This window comes from Ascaphus truei, chromosome 12 (assembly GCF_040206685.1).
Source record: "Ascaphus truei isolate aAscTru1 chromosome 12, aAscTru1.hap1, whole genome shotgun sequence".
Lineage (NCBI taxonomy): Eukaryota > Metazoa > Chordata > Amphibia > Anura > Ascaphidae > Ascaphus > Ascaphus truei.
Genome location: NC_134494.1, coordinates 45,394,793 through 45,414,823, shown reverse-complemented (window position 1 = coordinate 45,414,823; position 20,031 = coordinate 45,394,793). Strand labels below are relative to the sequence as shown.

Genomic DNA, 20,031 nt, shown 5'->3' with positions numbered 1-20,031 from the left:
ACTGTTACACTCACACACCACACTCATACCGATTGAAACTCTCACCCGTGTGGGCGATCACATCCGAGCTTCCTTATACTCTGCGGATTACCTTCCTCACACACCACACTGAGACAGCCCCAACCGCTCACCCCTGGAGACACTGACCACCACACCGACCAAAGTAAGTCCAACCCTGCTGTTGCGGATGGCGCCACCCCCCCTCTCACCCCTCCGGCCTTGCCACCCCCCACCCTCTCATCCCTCCGGCCTTGCCACCCCCCACCCTCTCATCCCTCCGGTCTTTACCCCTCCGGTCTTAGCGCCACTGGACCTCCTGAACAACGCTACCACACCCCTCTCACCCCTCCGGCCCCTTTCGTCAAACTAAGCTGAGCACACGGCACAACCACCCCCCCTCCCTTAAACACCTCCAATCACCTGCGTCTTACCGCCGCTGCAGCTTCTGGACGACGCCACCACCCCCCCGGCACAACCACCCCCCCTCCCTTAAACACCTCCAATCACCTGCGTCTTGCCGCCGCTTCAGCTTCTACACGACACCGCCACCCTCCAACACACACTCCTCCGCCCTTACCCGCCACTGTACCTACTTCACCACACCGCCACCCCCCCCTCTCACCCCTCCGGCCTTGCCACCGCTGTCCTCCGCCCTTACCCCACGCCGCCACCCACCTCACACACACCCCCTCCCTTTCCCCCTCCTCTTTTCCCCCTCCCCCTCTTTTCCCCTCCCTCCCCCCCCTTTCCCCCCTCCCTTCCCCCCCTCCTTTCCCCTCCCTTCCCCCCCTTTCCCCTCCCTCCCCCCTATTCTCTTTCCCCTCCCCCCCATCCTCTTCCCCCCCTTCCTCTTTCCCTCCCACCATCCTCTTCCCCCCATCCCATCCTCTTTCCCCTCCCCCCCATCCCATCCTCTTTCCCCTCCCCCCATCCTCTTTCCCTCCCCCACCCTCTTTCCCTCCCCCACCCTCTTTCCCCTTCCCCACATCCTCTTTCCCCTCCCCCCATCCTCTTTCCCCTCCCCCCCATCCCATCCTCTTTCCCCTCCCCATCCTCTTTCCCTCCCCCACCCTCTTTCCCCTCCCCCACATCCTCTTTCCCCTCCCCCACATCCTCTTTCCCCTCCCCCCATCCTCTTTCCCCCTCCCCCCCATCCTCTTTCCCCCTCCCCCCCATCCTCTTTCCCCTCCCCCCATCCTCTTTCCCCTCCCCCCATCCTCTTTCCCCTCCCCCTCTATCCTCTTTCCCCTCCCCCTCTATCCTCATTCCCCTCTCCCCCTATTCTCTTTCCCCTCCCCCTATCCTCATTCCCCTCCCCCATCCTCATTCCCCTCCCCCCTATCCTCATTCCCCTCCCCCTATCCTCATTCCCCTCCCCCCTATCCTCTTTCCCCTCCCCCTATCCTCATTCCCCTCCCCCCCCCTATCCTCATTCCCCTCTCCCCCCCTATCCTCATTCCCCCTCCCCCTATCCTCATTCCCCTCCCCCCCCCCATCCTCATTCCCCTCTCCCCCCTATCCTCATTACCCCCTCCCCCCCTATCCTCATTCCCCTCCCCCCCTATCCTCATTCCCCTCCCACCTATCCTCTTTCCCCTCCCCCCATCCTCATTCCCCTCTCCCCCTATTCTCTTTCCCCTCCCCCTATCCTCTTTCCCCCCCCTATCCTCATTCCCCTCTCCCCCCTATCCTCATTCCCCTCTCCCCCCCTATCCTCATTCCCCTCTCCCCCCCCCCCTATCCTCATTCCCCTCTCCCCCCCCTATCCTCATTCCCCTCCCCCTCTATCCTCATTCCCCTCTCCCCCCTATCCTCATTCCCCCCCCTATCCTCATTCCCCTCTCCCCCCCTATCCTCGTTCCCCTCTCCCCTCCCTATCCTCATTCTCCTCTCCCCCCCTGTCCTCATTCCCCTCTCCCCCCTATCCTCATTCCCCCCCTATCCTCATTCCCCTCTCCCCCCTATCCTCATTCCCCTCTCCCCCCCCTATCCTCATTCCCCTCCCCCCTCTATCCTCATTCCCCTCTCCCCCCCTATCCTCATTCCCCCCCCCCCATTCTCATTCCCCTCTCCCCCCCTATCCTCATTCCCCTCTCCCCCCCTATCCTCATTCCCCTCCTCCCCCCCTATCCTCATTCCCCTCTCCCCCCCTATCCTCATTCCCCTCTCCCCCCCCTATCCTCATTCCCCTCTCCCCCCTATCCTCATTCCCCTCTCCCCCCCTATCCTCATTCCCCTCTCCCCCCCTATCCTCATTCCCCTCCCCCATCCTCATGCCCTCCCTATCCTCATTCTCCTCTCTCCCCCCCTATCCTCATTCCCCTCTCCCCCCCTATCCTCATTCCCCTCTCCCCCCCCCCTATCCTCATTCCCCTCTCCCCCCCCTATCCTCATTCCCCCCCCCCATCCTCATGCCCTCCCTATCCTCATTCTCCTCTCTCCCCCCTATCCTCATTCCCCTCTCCCCCCCTATCCTCATTCCCCTCTCCCCCCCTATCCTCATTCCCCTCCCCCATCCTCATGCCCTCCCTATCCTCATTCTCCTCTCTCCCCCCCTATCCTCATTCCCCTCTCCCCCCCTATCCTCATTCCCCTCTCCCCCCCCCTATCCTCATTCCCCTCTCCCCCCCCTATCCTCATTCCCCCCCCCCATCCTCATGCCCTCCCTATCCTCATTCTCCTCTCTCCCCCCTATCCTCATTCCCCTCTCCCCCCTATCCTCTTTCCCCTCTCCCCCCCCTATCCTCATTCACCTCTCCCCCCCCTATCCTCATTCCCCTCTCCACCCCCCTATCCTCATTCCCCTCTCCCCCCCTATCCTCATTCCCCTCCCCCTCTATCCTCATTCCCCTCTCCCCCCTATCCTCATTCCCCCCCCTATCCTCATTCCCCTCTCCCCCCCTATCCTCGTTCCCCTCCCTATCCTCATTCTCCTCTCCCCCCCGTCCTCATTCCCCTCTCCCCCCTATCCTCATTCCCCCCCCTATCCTCATTCCCCTCTCCCCCCCTATCCTCATTCCCCTCTCCCCCCCTATCCTCATTCCCCTCTCCCCCCCCTATCCTCATTCCCCTCCCCCCTCTATCCTCATTTCCCCTCTCCCCCCCTATCCTCATTCCCCCCCCATCCTCATTCCCCTCTCCCCCCCTATGCTCATTCCCCTCTCCCCCCCCCTATCCTCATTCCCCTCTCCCCCCTATCCTCATTCCCCTCCCCCTCTATCCTCATCCCCTCTCCCCCCTATCCTCATTCCCCCCCTATCCTCATTCCCCTCTCCCCCCCTATCCTCGTTCCCCTCTCCCCTCCCTATCCTCATTCTCCTCTCCCCCCTCTGTCCTCATTCCCCTCTCCCCCCTATCCTCATTCCCCCACCTATCCTCATTCCCCTCTCCCCCCCTATCCTCATTCCCCTCTCCCCCCCTATCCTCATTCCCCTCCTCCCTCTATCCTCATTCCCCTCTCCCCCCCTATCCTCATTCCCCCCCCATCCTCATTCCCCTCTCCCCCCCTATCCTCATTCCCCTCTCCCCCCCCTATCCTCATTCCCCTCTCCCCCCCCCTATCCTCATTCCCCTCTCCCCCCCTATCCTCATTCCCCTCTCCCCCCCCTACCCTCATTCCCCCCCCCCTACCCTCATTCCCCCCCCCTATCCTCATGCCCTCCCTATCCTCATTCTCCTCTCTCCCCCCTATCCTCATTCCCCTCTCCCCCCCTATCCTCTTTCCCCTCTCCCCCCCTATCCTCTTTCCCCTCTCCCCCCCCTATCCTCTTTCCCCTCTCCCCCCCCTATCCTCTTTCCCCTCTCCCCCCTATCCTCTTTCCCCTCTCCCCCCCCTGTCCTCTTTCCCCCCTCTCCCCCCCTATCCTCTTTCCCCTCTCCCCCCCCTATCCTCTTTCCCCTCTCCCCCCCTATCCTCTTTCCCCTCTTTCCCCCCTATCCTCTTTCCCCTCTCCCCCCCCTATCCTCTTTCCCCTCTCCCCCCCCCCTATCCTCTTTCCCCTCTCCCCCCCCTATCCTCTTTCCCCTCTCCCCCCCTATCCTCTTTCCCCTCTCCCCCCCTATCCTCTTTCCCCTCTCCCCCCTATCCTCTTTCCCCTCTCCCCCCCTATCCTCTTTCCCCTCTCCCCCCCCTATCCTCTTTCCCCTCTCCCCCTCCTATCCTCTTTCCCCTCTCCCCTCCTATCCTCTTTCCCCTCTCCCCCCTCCTATCCTCTTTCCCCTCTCCCCCCCTATCCTCTTTCCCCTCTCCCCTCCTATCCTCTTTCCCCTCCTATCCTTTCCCCCTCTCCCCCCCCCTCTATCCGCCCCCCCCCCTATCCGCTTTCCCCCTCTCCCCCCCCCCCTATCCGCTTTCCCCTCTCACCCCCCCCCCCTATCCGCTTTCCCCTCTCCCCCCCCCCTATCCGCTTTCCCCTCTCCCCCCCCCCCCCTATCCGCTTTCCCCTCTCCCCCCCCCCTATCCGCTTTCCCCTCTCCCCCCCCCCCTATCCGCTTTCCCCTCTCCCCCCCCCCCTATCCGCTTTCCCCTCTCCCCCCCCCCCTATCCGCTTTCCCCTCTCCCCCCCCCCCTATCCGCTTTCCCCTCTCCCCCCCCCCTATCCGCTTTCCCCTCTCCCCCCCCCTATCCGCTTTCCCCTCTCCCCCCCCCCTATCCGCTTTCCCCTCTCCCCCCCCCCCCTATCCGCTTTCCCCTCTCCCCCCCCCCTATCCGCTTTCCCCTTTCCCCTCTCCCCCCCCCCCTATCCGCTTTCCCCTCTCCCCCCCCCCCTATCCGCTTTCCCCTCTCCCCCCCCCCCTATCCGCTTTCCCCTCTCCCCCCCCCCTATCCGCTTTCCCCTCTCCCCCCCCCTATCCGCTTTCCCCTCCCCCCCCCCTATCCGCTTTCCCCTCCCCCCCCCCCTATCCGCTTTCCCCTCCCCCCCCCCTATCCGCTTTCCCCTCCCCCCCCCCCTATCCGCTTTCCCCTCCCCCCCCCCTATCCGCTTTCCCCTCCCCCCCCCTATCCGCTTTCCCCTCCCCCCCCCCCTATCCGCTTTCCCCTCCCCCCCCCCCCTATCCGCTTTCCCCTCCCCCCCCCCTATCCGCTTTCCCCTCCCCCCCCCTATCCGCTTTCCCCTCCCCCCCCCCCTATCCGCTTTCCCCTCCCCCCCCCCTATCCGCTTTCCCCTCCCCCCCCTATCCGCTTTCCCCTCCCCCCCCCCCTATCCGCTTTCCCCTCCCCCCCCCCTATCCGCTTTCCCCTCCCCCCCCCCTATCCGCTTTCCCCTCCCCCCCCTATCCGCTTTCCCCTCCCCCCCCCTATCCGCTTTCCCCCTCCCCCCCCTATCCGCTTTCCCCTCCCCCCCCTATCCGCTTTCCCCTCCCCCCCCCCTATCCGCTTTCCCCTCCCCCCCCCCCTATCCGCTTTCCCCTCCCCCCCCCCCTATCCGCTTTCCCCTCCCCCCCCCCCTATCCGCTTTCCCCTCCCCCCCCCCTATCCGCTTTCCCCTCCCCCCCCTATCCGCTTTCCCCTCCCCCCCCTATCCGCTTTCCCCTCCCCCCCCCTATCCGCTTTCCCCTCCCCCCCCCTATCCGCTTTCCCCTCCCCCCCCCTATCCGCTTTCCCCTCCCCCCCCTATCCGCTTTCCCCTCCCCCCCCCTATCCGCTTTCCCCTCCCCCCCCCTATCCGCTTTCCCCTCCCCCCCCCTATCCGCTTTCCCCTCCCCCCCCCTATCCGCTTTCCCCTCCCCCCCCCTATCCGCTTTCCCCTCCCCCCCCCTATCCGCTTTCCCCTCCCCCTATCCGCTTTCCCCTCTCCCCTCCTATCCTCTTTCCCCTCTCCCCTCCTATCCTCTTTCCCCTCTCCCCTCCTATCCTCTTTCCCCTCTCCCTCTCTCCTCCTCCTCTCCCCCTTCTGACCCTTCACACAGATCTCGTCACATTCCTTGTGAGTGAGAATGATTGACATCTCCTCCGCCCAATCCGCGCTCCCCTCCGCCCGCACTCCCGTCCAATCAGCGCTCGGCCCCTGCCTCCCCCGCCCCGCCTCCCCGCGGTATTATAACGTTCTGCCAGAGGCGGGACCGCGCACCGGAGAGAAACATGGCGGACACGCGGGACCGCGCTACCGACCAGATGAAGCTGTGGAAGGAGAGCCGGGGCTCCGAGGTACTGAGGACTGAGGGTGCAGCGCTATAAGAGGGGGAGCCCTCTGCAGGGTGCAGCGCTATAAGAGGGGGAGCCCTCTGCAGGGTGCCGCGCTATAAGAGGGGGAGCTCTGTGCAGCGCTATAAGAGGGGTAGTCCTGTGCAGGCTGCAGCGCTATAAGAGGGGGAGCCCTGTGCAGGGTGCAGCGCTATGAGGGGAAGCCCTGTGCAGGGTGCTACGCTATAAGAGGGGAAGCCCTGTGCAGGGTGCAGCGCTATAAGAAGGGAAGCCCTGTGCAGCGCTATAAGAGGGGAAGCCCTGTGCAGGGTGCTGCGCTATAAGAGGGGAAGCCCTGTGCAGGGTGCAGCGCTATAAGAAGGGAAGCCCTGTGCAGGGTGCAGCGCTATAAGAGGGGAAGCCCTGTGCAGGGTGCAGCGCTATAAGAGGGGAAGCCCTGTGCAGGGTGCAGCGCTATAAGAGGGGAAGCCCTGTGCAGGGTGCAGCGCTATAAGAAGGGAAGCCCTGTGCAGGGTGCAGCGCTATAAGAGGGGAAGCCCTGTGCAGGGTGCAGCGCTATAAGAGGGGAAGCCCTGTGCAGGGTGCAGCGCTATAAGAGGGGAAGCCCTGTGCAGGGTGCAGCGCTATAAGAGGGGAAGCCCTGTGCAGGGTGCAGCGCTATAAGAGGGGGAGACCTGTGCAGAGTTATAAGAGGGGGAGCCCGGTGCAGGGTGTAGCGCTATAAGAGGGGGAGCTCTGTGCAGGGTGCAGCGCTATAAGAGGGGGAGCTCTGTGCAGGGTGCAGCGCTATGAGAGGGGGAGCCCTGTGCAGGGTGCAGCGCTATGAGAGGGAGCCCTGTGCAGCACTGTTAGAGGGGGGGGACCCCTCCGCGCAGGGCGCAGCGCTGTAAGAGGGGGAGGGGACCCCTCCGCGCAGGGCGCAGCGCTGTAAGAGGGGGAGGGGACCCCTCCACGCAGGGCGCAGCGCTGTAAGAGGGGGAGGGGACCCCTCCACGCAGGGCGCAGCGCTGTAAGAGGGGGAGGGGACCCCTCAACGCAGGGCGCAGCGCTGTGAGGTCCTGCTCCCCCCCGCGTGGCACAATCCCCCCCATATAACATGCAGAGTAGATCTTTATTTATAAAATGCTTTACCAGGAAACAATACATTGAGTTACCTCTCGTTCTCGCGCATGTCCTGGGCAAAAGAAACCTTATAGTTACAGACATTGCATGAACCGTTGGATTTATAATTCTAGGCGTATGCAACCATTGCAGACCAGATTCAAATGTGAGACCGCTGACGTCCTGAAAGAACTGAGACCGGAGGGGTACCTGCCCCGCTGAGCTTACACTCAGGAAGCCGACACAGGATCTTCTGTGTTTCAATTTTCCACTCAACGAGTGCGCTAACTTTATACCTCATAACTATCCACACGTTGTACCGCTCTCTGGAATATGCTGGCGCCATGCAGATAGAAGATCACCGCTATAATAAAGCCTCCAAGCTGCACAACAATTGTCTTTGATTTATTTAGCAAACCCCCATTACTGTGGGATTCCTTTCCTCTGGGGCATGTGGCACAGATTTTGCTGCCGTTTTGCAGCCAGGAGACTTGAATAAATAACCCCCATAATCGCATTATAGGGTCTGTGCATCCGCCTTGTGGGGTAATTCTATATCTGCCAACACGACTGATTTGGGCTGAAAAACCCTGTAGACGTCACCCAGAAACGGCCTGAGCGACCACTTCGGTGTATATAGAATTGACCCTGTAGGGTGCTATAGTAAGTAGCTTCTGTTCTGCTGTAATGGGGGTTACTGCAGCCCCCTGTGCACCATATATTATATAGGGCAGGGGTTCCCAATGTTTGTTACACTGCTCCCCACCTGCTAGAGTTCAGTGAACCCCTAATTATTAAATTTGTTACACTGCTCCCCACCTGCTAGAGTTCAGTGAACCCCTAATTATTAAATCTTCTCGCTAACAAACCCGTGTGACCGATCCCAGGCAGTGTAGTGTCCTGGGCAGGGGGTATAGCGGTCACTCACTGCGGGGGCTTCCAAAGTCACGTCCCACAATGCCTTGTTGCTGTGGAAGCAAAGAATTGTGGGGAGCGTCTTTGGAAGCTCCGGCTGTAAGTGACGGCTACAACCCCCACGCTGAGGTTCAGTTTGGGGCCTTACCGAGTGCGCAGTCCCCACACGCGCTCCCGACCCCGCTATACAGCCTGGGGTTCGCCAGTACAGGTGTTATTTTGGGGAGACGCCTCACGGAATCCCTGATATAGGCTGGACATCTTATAGGGGCCATACATTTTTGGCTTTGTACTGTATCAGGCTGTAATATGAGGGTATGCCTCGTATGTTATACCAGAGCATTGCGTACCTTAGAGTACTAGAACAGGGGCCTGATACAGGGTTATATTGGGGTAACTTTACAGTGCTGTCAGCTCTGCACCCTATTATATATAATGCTCCAACATATTCCGTAGTGCAGTACAATACGGTTGTGGAGGTCGAAAACCATAAATTAACATACGCTGTAACAGTAGGTAAGGAGCGCCTGCCCCAAAGAGCTTGCAATCTATAAGGAAGGGCAAGTGAAAACACTGGGTACAGGGGATGACCTCCCAGAAGCTGTGAGCGAGACTGGTATACCTTACAGGAGGTAGTGGGTTATATACACTACAGCAGTATAACAGGGACATATTATAATAGGGGACGCAGCACGGATCTACATGGTGACAAGCTGCCTATGTAACGTTGTATAATCTATATCTGGGTACCTTTATGGCAGATATACTTGTCTGGTTATAGCTCTATAAAGTACAATGTTCAACTTTGCACCTTATTCTTGTCTGTCTCATCACACGTGATAATCTCCTAATAATAGTTTTTTTTCCCTTTAAAGTAATGATGCAAAGTGCTATTAATCCGGCCCGTATACCCCTCACATGATCCAGCCAGCGAGTCTGCGTGGGAAATGTTCCGGGGAATGTTATAGGGCTGTTTGCAATCTGCTTTTTAGCTTAAATTCCTGAGCGTGTATTCTGGGGGTTGGAGTTGGAAGGCCGTTCTAGCAGTGCAGGGGTTAATATTGAACTCTCCGGCCTGATTAGATAAGTTCTGGACTTCGCTCCGGCTGCCTGGACTTTGCGATGCTGGATGTCGCTACGCTTTCTAGCGCCATGTGTGTAAGCTGCAGATGTTGTGGTTGATGGTATTAACACTTTAGCTGCTTAACACAAGATCCCCCAAGTAAAGGATTAAAAAGATATAAAAAGATATATGGCACTCGCTAATGTACATTTATTATACTCCATAAGTCTGGAAATACAAATATTCCTAATATTTGGCCACCAAACAATTGGGAAACGGGGTCGGACAGCACAGTGTGTGGTTATGTGGGGCATCTGATGCATATATTCAAGGTGGGAGTTGCTAGAATATATAGAGTATTCAATTCAATTCAATACAATTCACAACACACAATAAATGTGCAATAATGGAGAGTGCTATATACCTGGGGGCTGTTTTGGTCCCTTACTTGGGATCTTGTTTCCATATTTCCCCAGCTGCACCCTTTTGTAGGATAAGGCTTTTACATATCCGCTGTATAGACTGAGTGGCAGATCTTTTCTTTTGCTTATAGCCCTTTCGCTGCCAGCTATGCATTGTATTGAACATTTTGCTCATTAGATGGCTGCACATAAATGTTCCACCTTTCAATATATATCAAATAGCCCACGGTCCAGTTCGTTTCTCAATTTATTCAGAGAGCACAGAGCACATATTTTACAGCCTCACTGCAGTCGGTGACATCATTCAGGCTTATAGAATGTAGTGTGGGGAATCCTTAGCTTAGTTGTTCTTAGTTTGGGTGTTAAATGATTATATAAATCCAAATACAATCTTTATACAGTTTTCCTTAAGCAGTCTTTGCATAGCAATCACCTGTTTTTTCTGTGTCAGCACAATCATTAGTCCATCAACCTTAGAAGCTGTTTCTTTATTTAGCAATATTTACTTTAGAAAGACACTTCTTTGTTCCGTCACTATATAACTATATAATTAACTATGTTCCTTATCTTTTAAGACCCATCGCTATTGTATTGTCTTACTAACTATTTAATGAACCTTTGATTCCAAGCTCAAGACCAAGGCCTTGCCCCCGCTGCATGCTGCAGCGTCCGCTGTGGCGGACGCTGCGCTCACGAGAGCCCTCCCCGCAATGGCGCCGGGCCCGCTGCGAGGGGGGGCCGCAGCGCTCGCGCGAGAGCTAGTCCTGCTCTCAATAGAATTGAGAGCAGGAACTCGCGTCGAGCGGCTAGGCACGCCCCCCGGCGGTTCAGCCAATGAGGGCGAACCTGCCGGGTGACGTCATGGCCGCGCCCCCGTCACTCCTCCGCCACGCCCCCCACCCCCGGTCTCTGCTCCTGCAGTGAGCTGCAGACCGGGGAATCGCCGGAACGCGCAGCCAAAAGCGCGGGCGCGCATTAGAGCGCCGTGACCGGGGCCTTAGCCCAACTCAGCAGACATTATACCAAGTCTGTCACATTTCTACACCTGCCTGTCTGCAGACTGAATTATCTTTGCAGAGGCAGTTAAAAATGTTCCAATATAATTTCTAACTTAATACTAAATTACTTATTTTAACTAGTTACATGCTGAATATATACTGTATTTATATAGACTATATCACACCTTTTTATTATTTAGGCCTGAAATCGTCCTATCTTCATGTATGACATGAGCAAAAAAAATCCCTCTTTTAGCCCAATTAAAACCGACCTTTTCACTGAAATAAAAACATGACCCCATAATGCCCGCTCTCTCCACTAGATTCCTGAGGTCCTCACGGGTATTCCTACTGTAGGGCTGCTTATTCCATCACCCCGTAAGATTGGGACTCATTATATACAGAGAAACATTACCCACACAGGTATGTTAATGCTTCAGTGGCCTGCAGTAATGGCGGCTCGATACCGCGCAATCACTCCCAGAGATTAAGAGGTTGCGCCCGCGGCTCCTCGATCTTTTCTATAGTGCCCGGGACGGGTGACGTCGCCGTCGCCGCTAGGGAAAGTTATATTTTGTGGCGCGGGCCTTCGGGCATTTGATTTGTTCAGGGGCTGTCACACGAGGCGAAACCCTTGAAAAATCAAATATTCCCGGCTTCCAAAGTCTGCGACGCGACGTCGCATTGCCGCCGTCACGCTTACTATAAGCACACGCGGCGGCGGCAATGTATTTGTTTTTGGGCTCCGTCGTGGGCACTATACACATGGCCTTCGACATGACACAAGGCCCCAGGAACCTCTAATCTGGAATAAGACTTTGCTCTGTTTCTGCGATTTTGTAACCGGAATCTCCATTTAATGCACGAATAGGGGAGCACCGTGTGCGCGCGCAGCGTTGGAGAATTAAATCAGTAGGATAGAATAGTCTCGCCACGGCTTGCTTGCATTTATCCCTGCTGGTGTGGGTGTGACCGTATGTCATACTGTATATGCCTCTCCAGTGCTAAAGGGGTTGACAGTAGAAGACAGGCCCTTAACCTGATGTCCCTAAATCATTAACAGCCACCAGCTGGACATGCTGCTTTTGGGATTGTGCAATGTTTAACAAGTTTGATTTGTTACCAAATTCTTTTCACCTCCCCTGGGATCCGATGACCTTGGTTGACATACAATGTGTTTGACCTGCGGAGGGGGGGGTGGGGGGCATGCCCTCACTTTGTGCAGTGTCACATTGCTGAACAGGGGGTTCATTGATTAACGGTGTCTAAAATAGACACGTCCTTTAAAAATTCCCAAAATATAAAGTTATTTCTTGCCTGACTTTGCTGCTGTAATTTACTCCAATGAATAAAGTTACCCGCTTAGCGTTGTATGTTCAGAGATGTTTTGGTGTGTGTTTCACCACCGCCGTGCTTTTTGTACTCCTGTTTTTATACATCTCGGCTCTTTCTTTCTGGATTCTCCAGACCAGATTCATGCTACAATGAAATATTCAGGCTACGCCGTCTTGTGACCGTCCGAGAAGCAGGAAACCCCCTATTCTATTTATTTCTGTCTCTTTTTTTAGAAACGGGAGGCCCTGACCACAGGCGCCGGCATCCCTGTGTGCGACAAGCTGAATGTCCTGACGGCCGGTCCCCGCGGCCCGCTGCTGGTGCAGGATGTGGTGTTCACAGACGAGATGGCGCATTTTGACCGGGAGAGGATCCCCGAGAGAGTGGTCCACGCCAAGGGAGCAGGTAGGACCATACCAGACGGACTTTGTATGATGTATACACACACACACGTGTGGGTGTGTTAGATCTAATTCTCCTGAAGTGTACAACAGGTGTGCGCAAACTTTTCCCTCTGTGCCCACCTGCATGATGCTCCCCCCTCCTTACCTGGGATTTGACACCGCGGGAGTCATGTGATGTCACCTGACCCCGCGGCATCATTTGATGTCGCATTGCCGTGCCGACGCAGCGCTGGAAGCCAAGGTAAATGAGTTGGAGGCCTCGCACGGTCCCCCGGCATTTCATTTAAATGCCTTGGGGAAGAGCGTGGGGACTGCCACGCCCTCCCTGGCAAAGGGGGGGTGTGGCCCCCAGTTTGCGCAACCCTGGTGTACATCTGATCATATCCCCAAAACGTCACCCTAACGTTGCATTTTAGTGCTTTCAGTATAAGCTTATTGTTATTATTTTGTGTGCAACCCACCCCCGAATTGTTGGGTAATTCCTTTTATGACCTTTTTCCCACGAATGCCCTGCGTCCCCTGTGATTGAAACCTTCAGCGTGATTTTTAGACCCCTTTTCGAGGTGTGTAAACATTACATTTTTACCACTCCGACTTTTTTTGCTTTTGGGCATTGTAAGAACACGGTTGTCATGTTGATGAGTTTTATGGCGTTTGTTTTTGTTTTCTTTTAGGAGCTTTCGGCTATTTTGAGATAACTCACGACATCACCAGATACTCCAAGGCCAAAGTGTTCGAGTACATTGGCAAAAGGACCCCAATTGCTGTGCGCTTCTCCACTGTCGGTACGATCTTTTCTTCCTGACGCTCTCGGTGTGACGCTCTCGGTGTGACGCTCTCGGTGTGACGCTCTCGGTGTGACGCTCTCGGTGTGACGCTCTCTCTTTTCCCAGCGGGAGAATCTGGCTCCTCTGACACGGTGCGGGACCCGCGCGGGTTTGCGGTGAAGATGTACACGGAAGAGGGTAACTGGGACCTGACCGGAAATAACACACCCATCTTCTTCATAAGAGACGCTATGTTGGTGAGCACTTTCTGTATCCTCTCTGGGGAAATAAAGATTAAAACTGCAATTCATTTCCAATGAGGGAACGCGCGTTCCCGAGAACCTTGCAGTCATGTGGCCGTCATGTGGCCGTCACCACCAAATAAACCAGTTTCCATAGACTGTCCATTAGCGTTCTATACATCCCAACAGGTACATGTAAACCTCCTACTGTCCCATCTCCCAACATGCCTCCTAGATTGGTGTGTCTGTGTGTCTGTGTGTCTGTGTGTCTGTGTGTCTGTGTGTCTGTGTGTCTGTGTGTCTGTGTGTCTGTGTGTCTGTGTGTCTGTGTGTCTCTGTGTGTCTCTGTGTCTCTGTGTGTCTCTGTGTGTCTCTGTGTGTCTCTGTGTGTCTGTGTGTATATCCGTGGTGGCGGCCTGTTTATTTAAACTGAGCAGCATTGCTAAAATACATATCAATGTTGTAACAGTTCAGAGTCCTGAATCCCGCGTGTCAGTGCCCGGGGCTGGGGAGATGTCTGCCAACACCGCTCATTATCTAATGTTGCGGAATTGTATAATATCAAGGCTTAAAGCAAAACCTGCCTGTTACATAAACAGCCACTCCCACGTGGGCACGTGGCTCCTTGCAATATACCGCCGGTCCCCCTCGTAATGGTCAGGGCCCGTTTTCTGGACTGGCCAGAGATCTGCACCAGTGTTCTGTTACTCGGAGATATCCCTAATATTGTTGGTCAGTGTGGTGGTCCTGTTCAGTATGGGACGGCTGCCGTGGTTTTATTTATACGTTACCCAGAGTTTTGCTACTTTGTAATTAATAAACTTGTGTAATTGTATTTCATATAGTGCAGCTATGTACAAACTGACCATACAAGGTAAATACACCAGACCAGGGGAGAGAGAACTTTTTGAGCTGCTCCCCCCTGCGTGCTCCCCCTCGCTTTTGCGCCCCCCTCACCTTGTATGGCAGTGTCAAATGACGCCGAGGTGTCACGTGACCCCTTTGCCATGGAGACAGACGCATGACGTCACTCCGCAAGACGCCATGGCAACGCGTCTTGGCTCTGCAGAGCCACGGAAAGTGAGTTGCAGAGGCCTCTCGCGATCCCCGGCATTTCATTTAAATGCCTCTGGGAAGAGTGCGGGACCTCCAACCCCCCCCCCCCCCAAAAAAAAATCCAGCACCCCCCACTTTGCACACCACTGCACTAGACAATGGGGATAAACGGGATGGGTGAATGACTACATAAGGCAAAGGGAGGGCCTGCCCTGAAGAGCTTGCAATCCAAGTGGTATGATGGGGGGCTTTGGACACAGAGTAAAAGTTTAGTTGGAAGTCAAGGGCATAGGTGGAGGTATATCCTTTAATGCGTGTCACGTACAGGGGAAGGCAATAGGACATGAGGCAGCAGCCAGGCACTGACTCCTCCCCCACCCTGCCTGCAGCCAGGCACTGACTCCTCCCCCCACCCTGCCTGCAGCCAGGCACTGACTCCTCCCCCCACCCTGCCTGCAGCCAGACACTGACTCCTCCCCCCACCCTGCCTGCAGCCAGGCACTGACTCCTCCCCCCACCCTGCCTGCAGCCAGGCACTGACTCCTCCCCCCACCCTGCCACCTGCAGCCAGGCACTGACTCCTCCCCCCACCCTGCCACCTGCAGCCAGGCACTGACTCCTCCCCCCACCTAGCCACCTGCAGCCAGGCACTGACTCCTCCCCCCACCCTGCCACCTGCAGCCAGGCACTGACTCCTCCCCCCACCCTGCCTGCAGCCAGGCACTGACTCCTCCCCCCACCCTGCCACCTGCAGCCAGGCACTGACTCCTCCCCCCACCCTGCCTGCAGCCAGGCACTGACTCCTCCCCCCACCCTGCCTGCAGCCAGGCACTGACTCCTCCCCCCACCCTGCCTGCAGCCAGGCACTGACTCCTCCCCCCACCCTGCCTGCAGCCAGGCACTGACTCCTCCCCCCACCCTGCCTGCAGCCAGGCACTGACTCCTCCCCCCACCCTGCCTGCAGCCAGGCACTGACTCCTCCCCCCTACCCAGCCTGCAGCCAGGCACACACTCCTCCCCCTGCCTGCAGCCAGGCACTGACTCCTCCCCCCACCCTGCCTGCAGCCAGGCACTGACTCCTCACCCCACCCTGCCTGCAGCCAGGCACTGACTCCTCCCCCCCCACCCTGCCACATGCAGCCAGGCACTGACTCCTCCCCCCCCACCCTGCCACCTGCAGCCAGGCACTGACTCCTCCCCCCACCCTGCCACCTGCAGCCAGGCACTGACTCCCCCCCCCCCCCCCACCCTGCCACCTGCAGCCAGGCACTGACTACTCCCCCCACCCTGCCACCTGCAGCCAGGCACTGACTCCTCCCCCCACCCTGCCACCTGCAGCCAGGCACTGACTCCTTCCCCACCCTGCCTGCAGCCAGGCACCGACTCCTCCCCCACCCTGCCTGCAGCCAGGCACCGACTCCTCCCCCACTCTGCCTGCAGCCAGGCACTGACTCCTCCCCCACTCTGCCTGCAGCCAGGCACTGACTCCTCCCCCACCCTGCCTGCAGCCAGGCACTGACTCCTCCCCCCACCCTGCCTGCAGCCAGGCACTGACTCCTCCCCCCACCCTGCCTGCAGCCAGGCACTGACTCCTCCCCCCACCCTGCCTGCAGCCAGGCACTGACTCCTCCCCCCACCCTGCCTGCAGCCAGGCACTGACTCCTCCCCCCTACCCAGCCTGCAGCCAGGCACACACTCCTCCCCCTGCCTGCAGCCAGGCACTGACTCCTCCCCCCACCCTGCCTGCAGCCAGGCACTGACTCCTCACCCCACCCTGCCTGCAGCCAGGCACTGACTCCTCCCCCCCCACCCTGCCACATGCAGCCAGGCACTGACTCCTCCCCCCCCACCCTGCCACCTGCAGCCAGGCACTGACTCCTCCCCCCACCCTGCCACCTGCAGCCAGGCACTGACTCCCCCCCCCCCCCCCACCCTGCCACCTGCAGCCAGGCACTGACTACTCCCCCCACCCTGCCACCTGCAGCCAGGCACTGACTCCTCCCCCCACCCTGCCACCTGCAGCCAGGCACTGACTCCTTCCCCACCCTGCCTGCAGCCAGGCACCGACTCCTCCCCCACCCTGCCTGCAGCCAGGCACCGACTCCTCCCCCACTCTGCCTGCAGCCAGGCACTGACTCCTCCCCCACTCTGCCTGCAGCCAGGCACTGACTCCTCCCCCACCCTGCCTGCAGCCAGGCACTGACTCCTCCCCCACCCTGCCTGCAGCCAGGCACTGACTCCTCCCTCACACTCCCTGCAGCCAGGCTCTGACTCCTCCCTCACACTCCCTGCAGCCAGGCTCTGACTCCTCCCTCACACTCCCTGCAGCCAGGCTCTGACTCCTCCCTCACACTCCCTGCAGCCAGGCTCTGACTCCTCCCTCACACTCCCTGCAGCCAGGCTCTGACTCCTCTCCCTCACACTCCCTGCAGCCAGGCTCTGACTCCTCTCCCTCACACTCCCTGCAGCCAGGCTCTGACTCCTCTCCCTCACACTCCCTGCAGCCAGGCACTGACTCCTCCCCCCCACCCTGCCGCCTGCAGCCAGGCACTGACTCCTCCCCCCCACCCTGCCGCCTGCAGCCAGGCACTGACTCCTCCCCCCCACCCTGCCGCCTGCAGCCAGGCACTGACTCCTCCCCCCCACCCTGCCGCCTGCAGCCAGGCACTGACTCCTCCCCCCCACCCTGCCGCCTGCAGCCAGGCACTGACTCCTCCCCCCCACCCTGCCGCCTGCAGCCAGGCACTGACTCCTCCCCCCCACCCTGCCGCCTGCAGCCAGGCACTGACTCCTCCCCCCCACCCTGCCTGCAGAGAGCTCCACACAGGACAGTGAGGGGAAAGGGGGCCAGCAGTCTGTGTGTGTGTGTGTGTGTGTGTGTGTGTGTCAGCAGAGTCTGTTTTGTTGGTGTGTGCCTGCTGTGTGGGTGCAGAGGGGGGCTGCAGTGTGTGTTTTGTGGGTGGAGGATGGGTGCATAGTGTTTTATTGGTGTCTGCTGTGTGTGTGTGGGTGTAGAGGGGGTCTGCAGTGTGGTGTGTGGTTGTGGAGGGTGTGGTTGGTTTTGTGTGTAGAGGGGGGCTTCAGTGTGTAGGGGGGACAGCAGAGTGTATGTATATATGTATATATCTATCTGTACAATTTACTTTTACTAAACTTGCTGTAAAAGCAAAAGAATGTAAATAATCGCGCTGATAAAAATCAATATGACTACAAAAGTGTCTCTCGTTTTTATGAATTTAAAAAAAAATATATATATAAATAAGCCTACATTTAGACTATAAAAGTAATAATCCCCGAAGAACAGGGCATTACTGGCCAATAATGCCCTGACTTGGTTAAAGTCCCTCGGCTTCGCCACAGGCCTTCAACACTTCCAGTCAGTAATGCCCCGTTCTTCTTCGGGGATTATTACTTAAACATTTATCAGCTATTTTCCCAAGAGGTTGTGAATTGGAGAATGAGAATTCATATCTTGTTGACATCACACACCTTGTTTAATTCTACTACACAATTAAAATGCAGGGTTTATATTCTAAATTCCCTTCATTGAGAACAACATAAGACAATCTTTTGGGGTGTGGTCTAAACAACGTCAATTTCTAGCTGACATTCTTATGAGTAAGGGAAAAAACAATTTTTTGATGTTTAAACTTTGCCGCAATACAGTATATAAGACTTCATAACTTTGTTTCTATAATACTTTGGCAAACGCCATCTTCACTGTTGCGTCTGCGTTCTTGATATTCACGCCTGAATATGAAATATGATCACTTCTATATTTGCATGAGAAACGGATATTAGAGATTATACAAAAAAATCCTGTTTTTTGGTATAGTTTGATTTTGTGTAATCTCAGCGGTTACAAATATCTAATTGTTCTTGTGAATTGCAGTCAGATTTCATACTTAGTAACTTTACATAAACTTTCGGGCGGTCATTTTAGCTACACACCCCCTGATATTCCACAGATCATCCGTAGAATGGCTTTCATGGGACATTTTAAAAGGTTTACATTTACTGTAGTATCTAGGAAGCCATATTTAAATCCCCCCCATATACAAAAAGAGAAGGCACTGAGTGTGAAGCAGGGGAACCTGGTTTAATTCCCGGTGCCGGCTCCTTGTGACCTTGGTCACATTATCTCCCTGTGCCTCAGGCACCAAAAACATAGATTGTAATCTCCACGGGGCAGGGATCTGTGCCTGCAAAATGTCTCTGTAAAGCGCTACGTAAAACTAGCAGCGCTATACAAGAACATATTATTATTATTATTATTATTATTATTATTATTACTACTACTACTGTACCAGGTGTCCTAGATACCATGAACTCTAGAAACCACAGCGGTTTAACAAGCCATAAAAACAATTCTTGTATTTTAAGACCATTTGTACCCAACGCTAACCTCTTGTGTGCCAGACTGATTAAAATACTTCACGTCTCATGATATTCTCGTGACGGAGCGCACTTACAGTTCTTCTTTGAAGAAATTGTAATGTCGGACATCCTCTCATAGGCGCATTTACAGCACAAATATTGCTTTCTAATATACAGTCCAACCATTTTGTCCCAATGTTTAATAAATGTAGATATAAACGAAGGCAAAAGTGCAGTATTGTGGCTTATTTTATTTGTATTTTTTTACACATTCACCCCTTCTTTATTTTATTTTTAAACACCTTCCTTGCTAATATCCTCATTATATTAAACATTGTAGGCCCTCATCCGTGACTTTCGCCCTTTTAGTTTTCTAGTACAAGAGGGGTATAAATGTGCCTGTATTTTACTAAAATGTGGGTAGCTGTTCTGGCAGCCTATTTAAATCCGGGGTGACCACTCCTGTCAGAGTCAGCAGTTCAGGTTTTTATGATATCACTGCTTCAGCACAAGAGGCTGTCATTGACTGAATCTCCTGTGCTGAAGTAGGAATATGCTCCATACCTGATCTGTTGGAGGACAGGAGTTGACTAACCCTGATTTAAATGCATGCTTTAGGATTTCAACTAAGGAATATGCTGAATGTGCTTAGGACTTTGCAGGGGGTTTGTGCTGATCCTTTGTAAGAAATAAGAGTACTGTCTCCTGTATCACATGCTTCTCTTCCCCTGTTATCCACGTAACAATGATCTCTCTTTATTTCCAGTTCCCGTCCTTCATCCATTCGCAGAAGAGGAACCCGCAGACTCACATGAAGGACCCGGACATGGTGTGGGATTTCTGGGGTCTGCGCCCCGAGAGTCTGCACCAGGTTCAGCTTCTTATCTCTTTCCTTCTCCCACCACTGTTATCCCAAACCTCTTCCATGCGACATTCTCTGCAGTGTAAGACCATAGACTGAGTGAGAGAGAGCTTAACATGCTCCGTTAGCGCTGAGCCATTTGCTGATTTTTCTTATCCGTTCCCAAAGGGGAGACATTTTTCAGCCTATTTCATTGAATGGGCGTACGTTACGGATTCTCCCTTTTCTGTGCAGCTGCTGAATGTGGAAACACGTGAGCAGCAGAGGGTATTAATGCTATTATTGATCAGTGTACACAGCACTGTCCCATAGTAGGACTGTGACGCCATTATAGGGATAGCGTG

The 20,031-nt window shown here is 55.8% G+C and overlaps 1 protein-coding gene across 1 annotated transcript in view; it reads left to right on the top strand.

Annotated features, from left to right (window-relative positions):
• The first annotated feature begins 5,988 nt into the window (after nt 1-5,988).
• LOC142464209 (catalase) overlaps nt 5,989-20,031 on the top strand; it is a 31,208-nt gene continuing 17,165 nt past the window's right edge. The window contains exons 1-5 of the mRNA XM_075567575.1: nt 5,989-6,148; nt 12,213-12,384; nt 13,058-13,168; nt 13,277-13,407; nt 19,592-19,696. Of these exons, the coding sequence (XP_075423690.1) occupies nt 6,083-6,148; nt 12,213-12,384; nt 13,058-13,168; nt 13,277-13,407; nt 19,592-19,696 (585 nt within the window). The 5' untranslated portion in view covers nt 5,989-6,082. The remainder of the gene's footprint in view (nt 6,149-12,212; nt 12,385-13,057; nt 13,169-13,276; nt 13,408-19,591; nt 19,697-20,031) is intronic.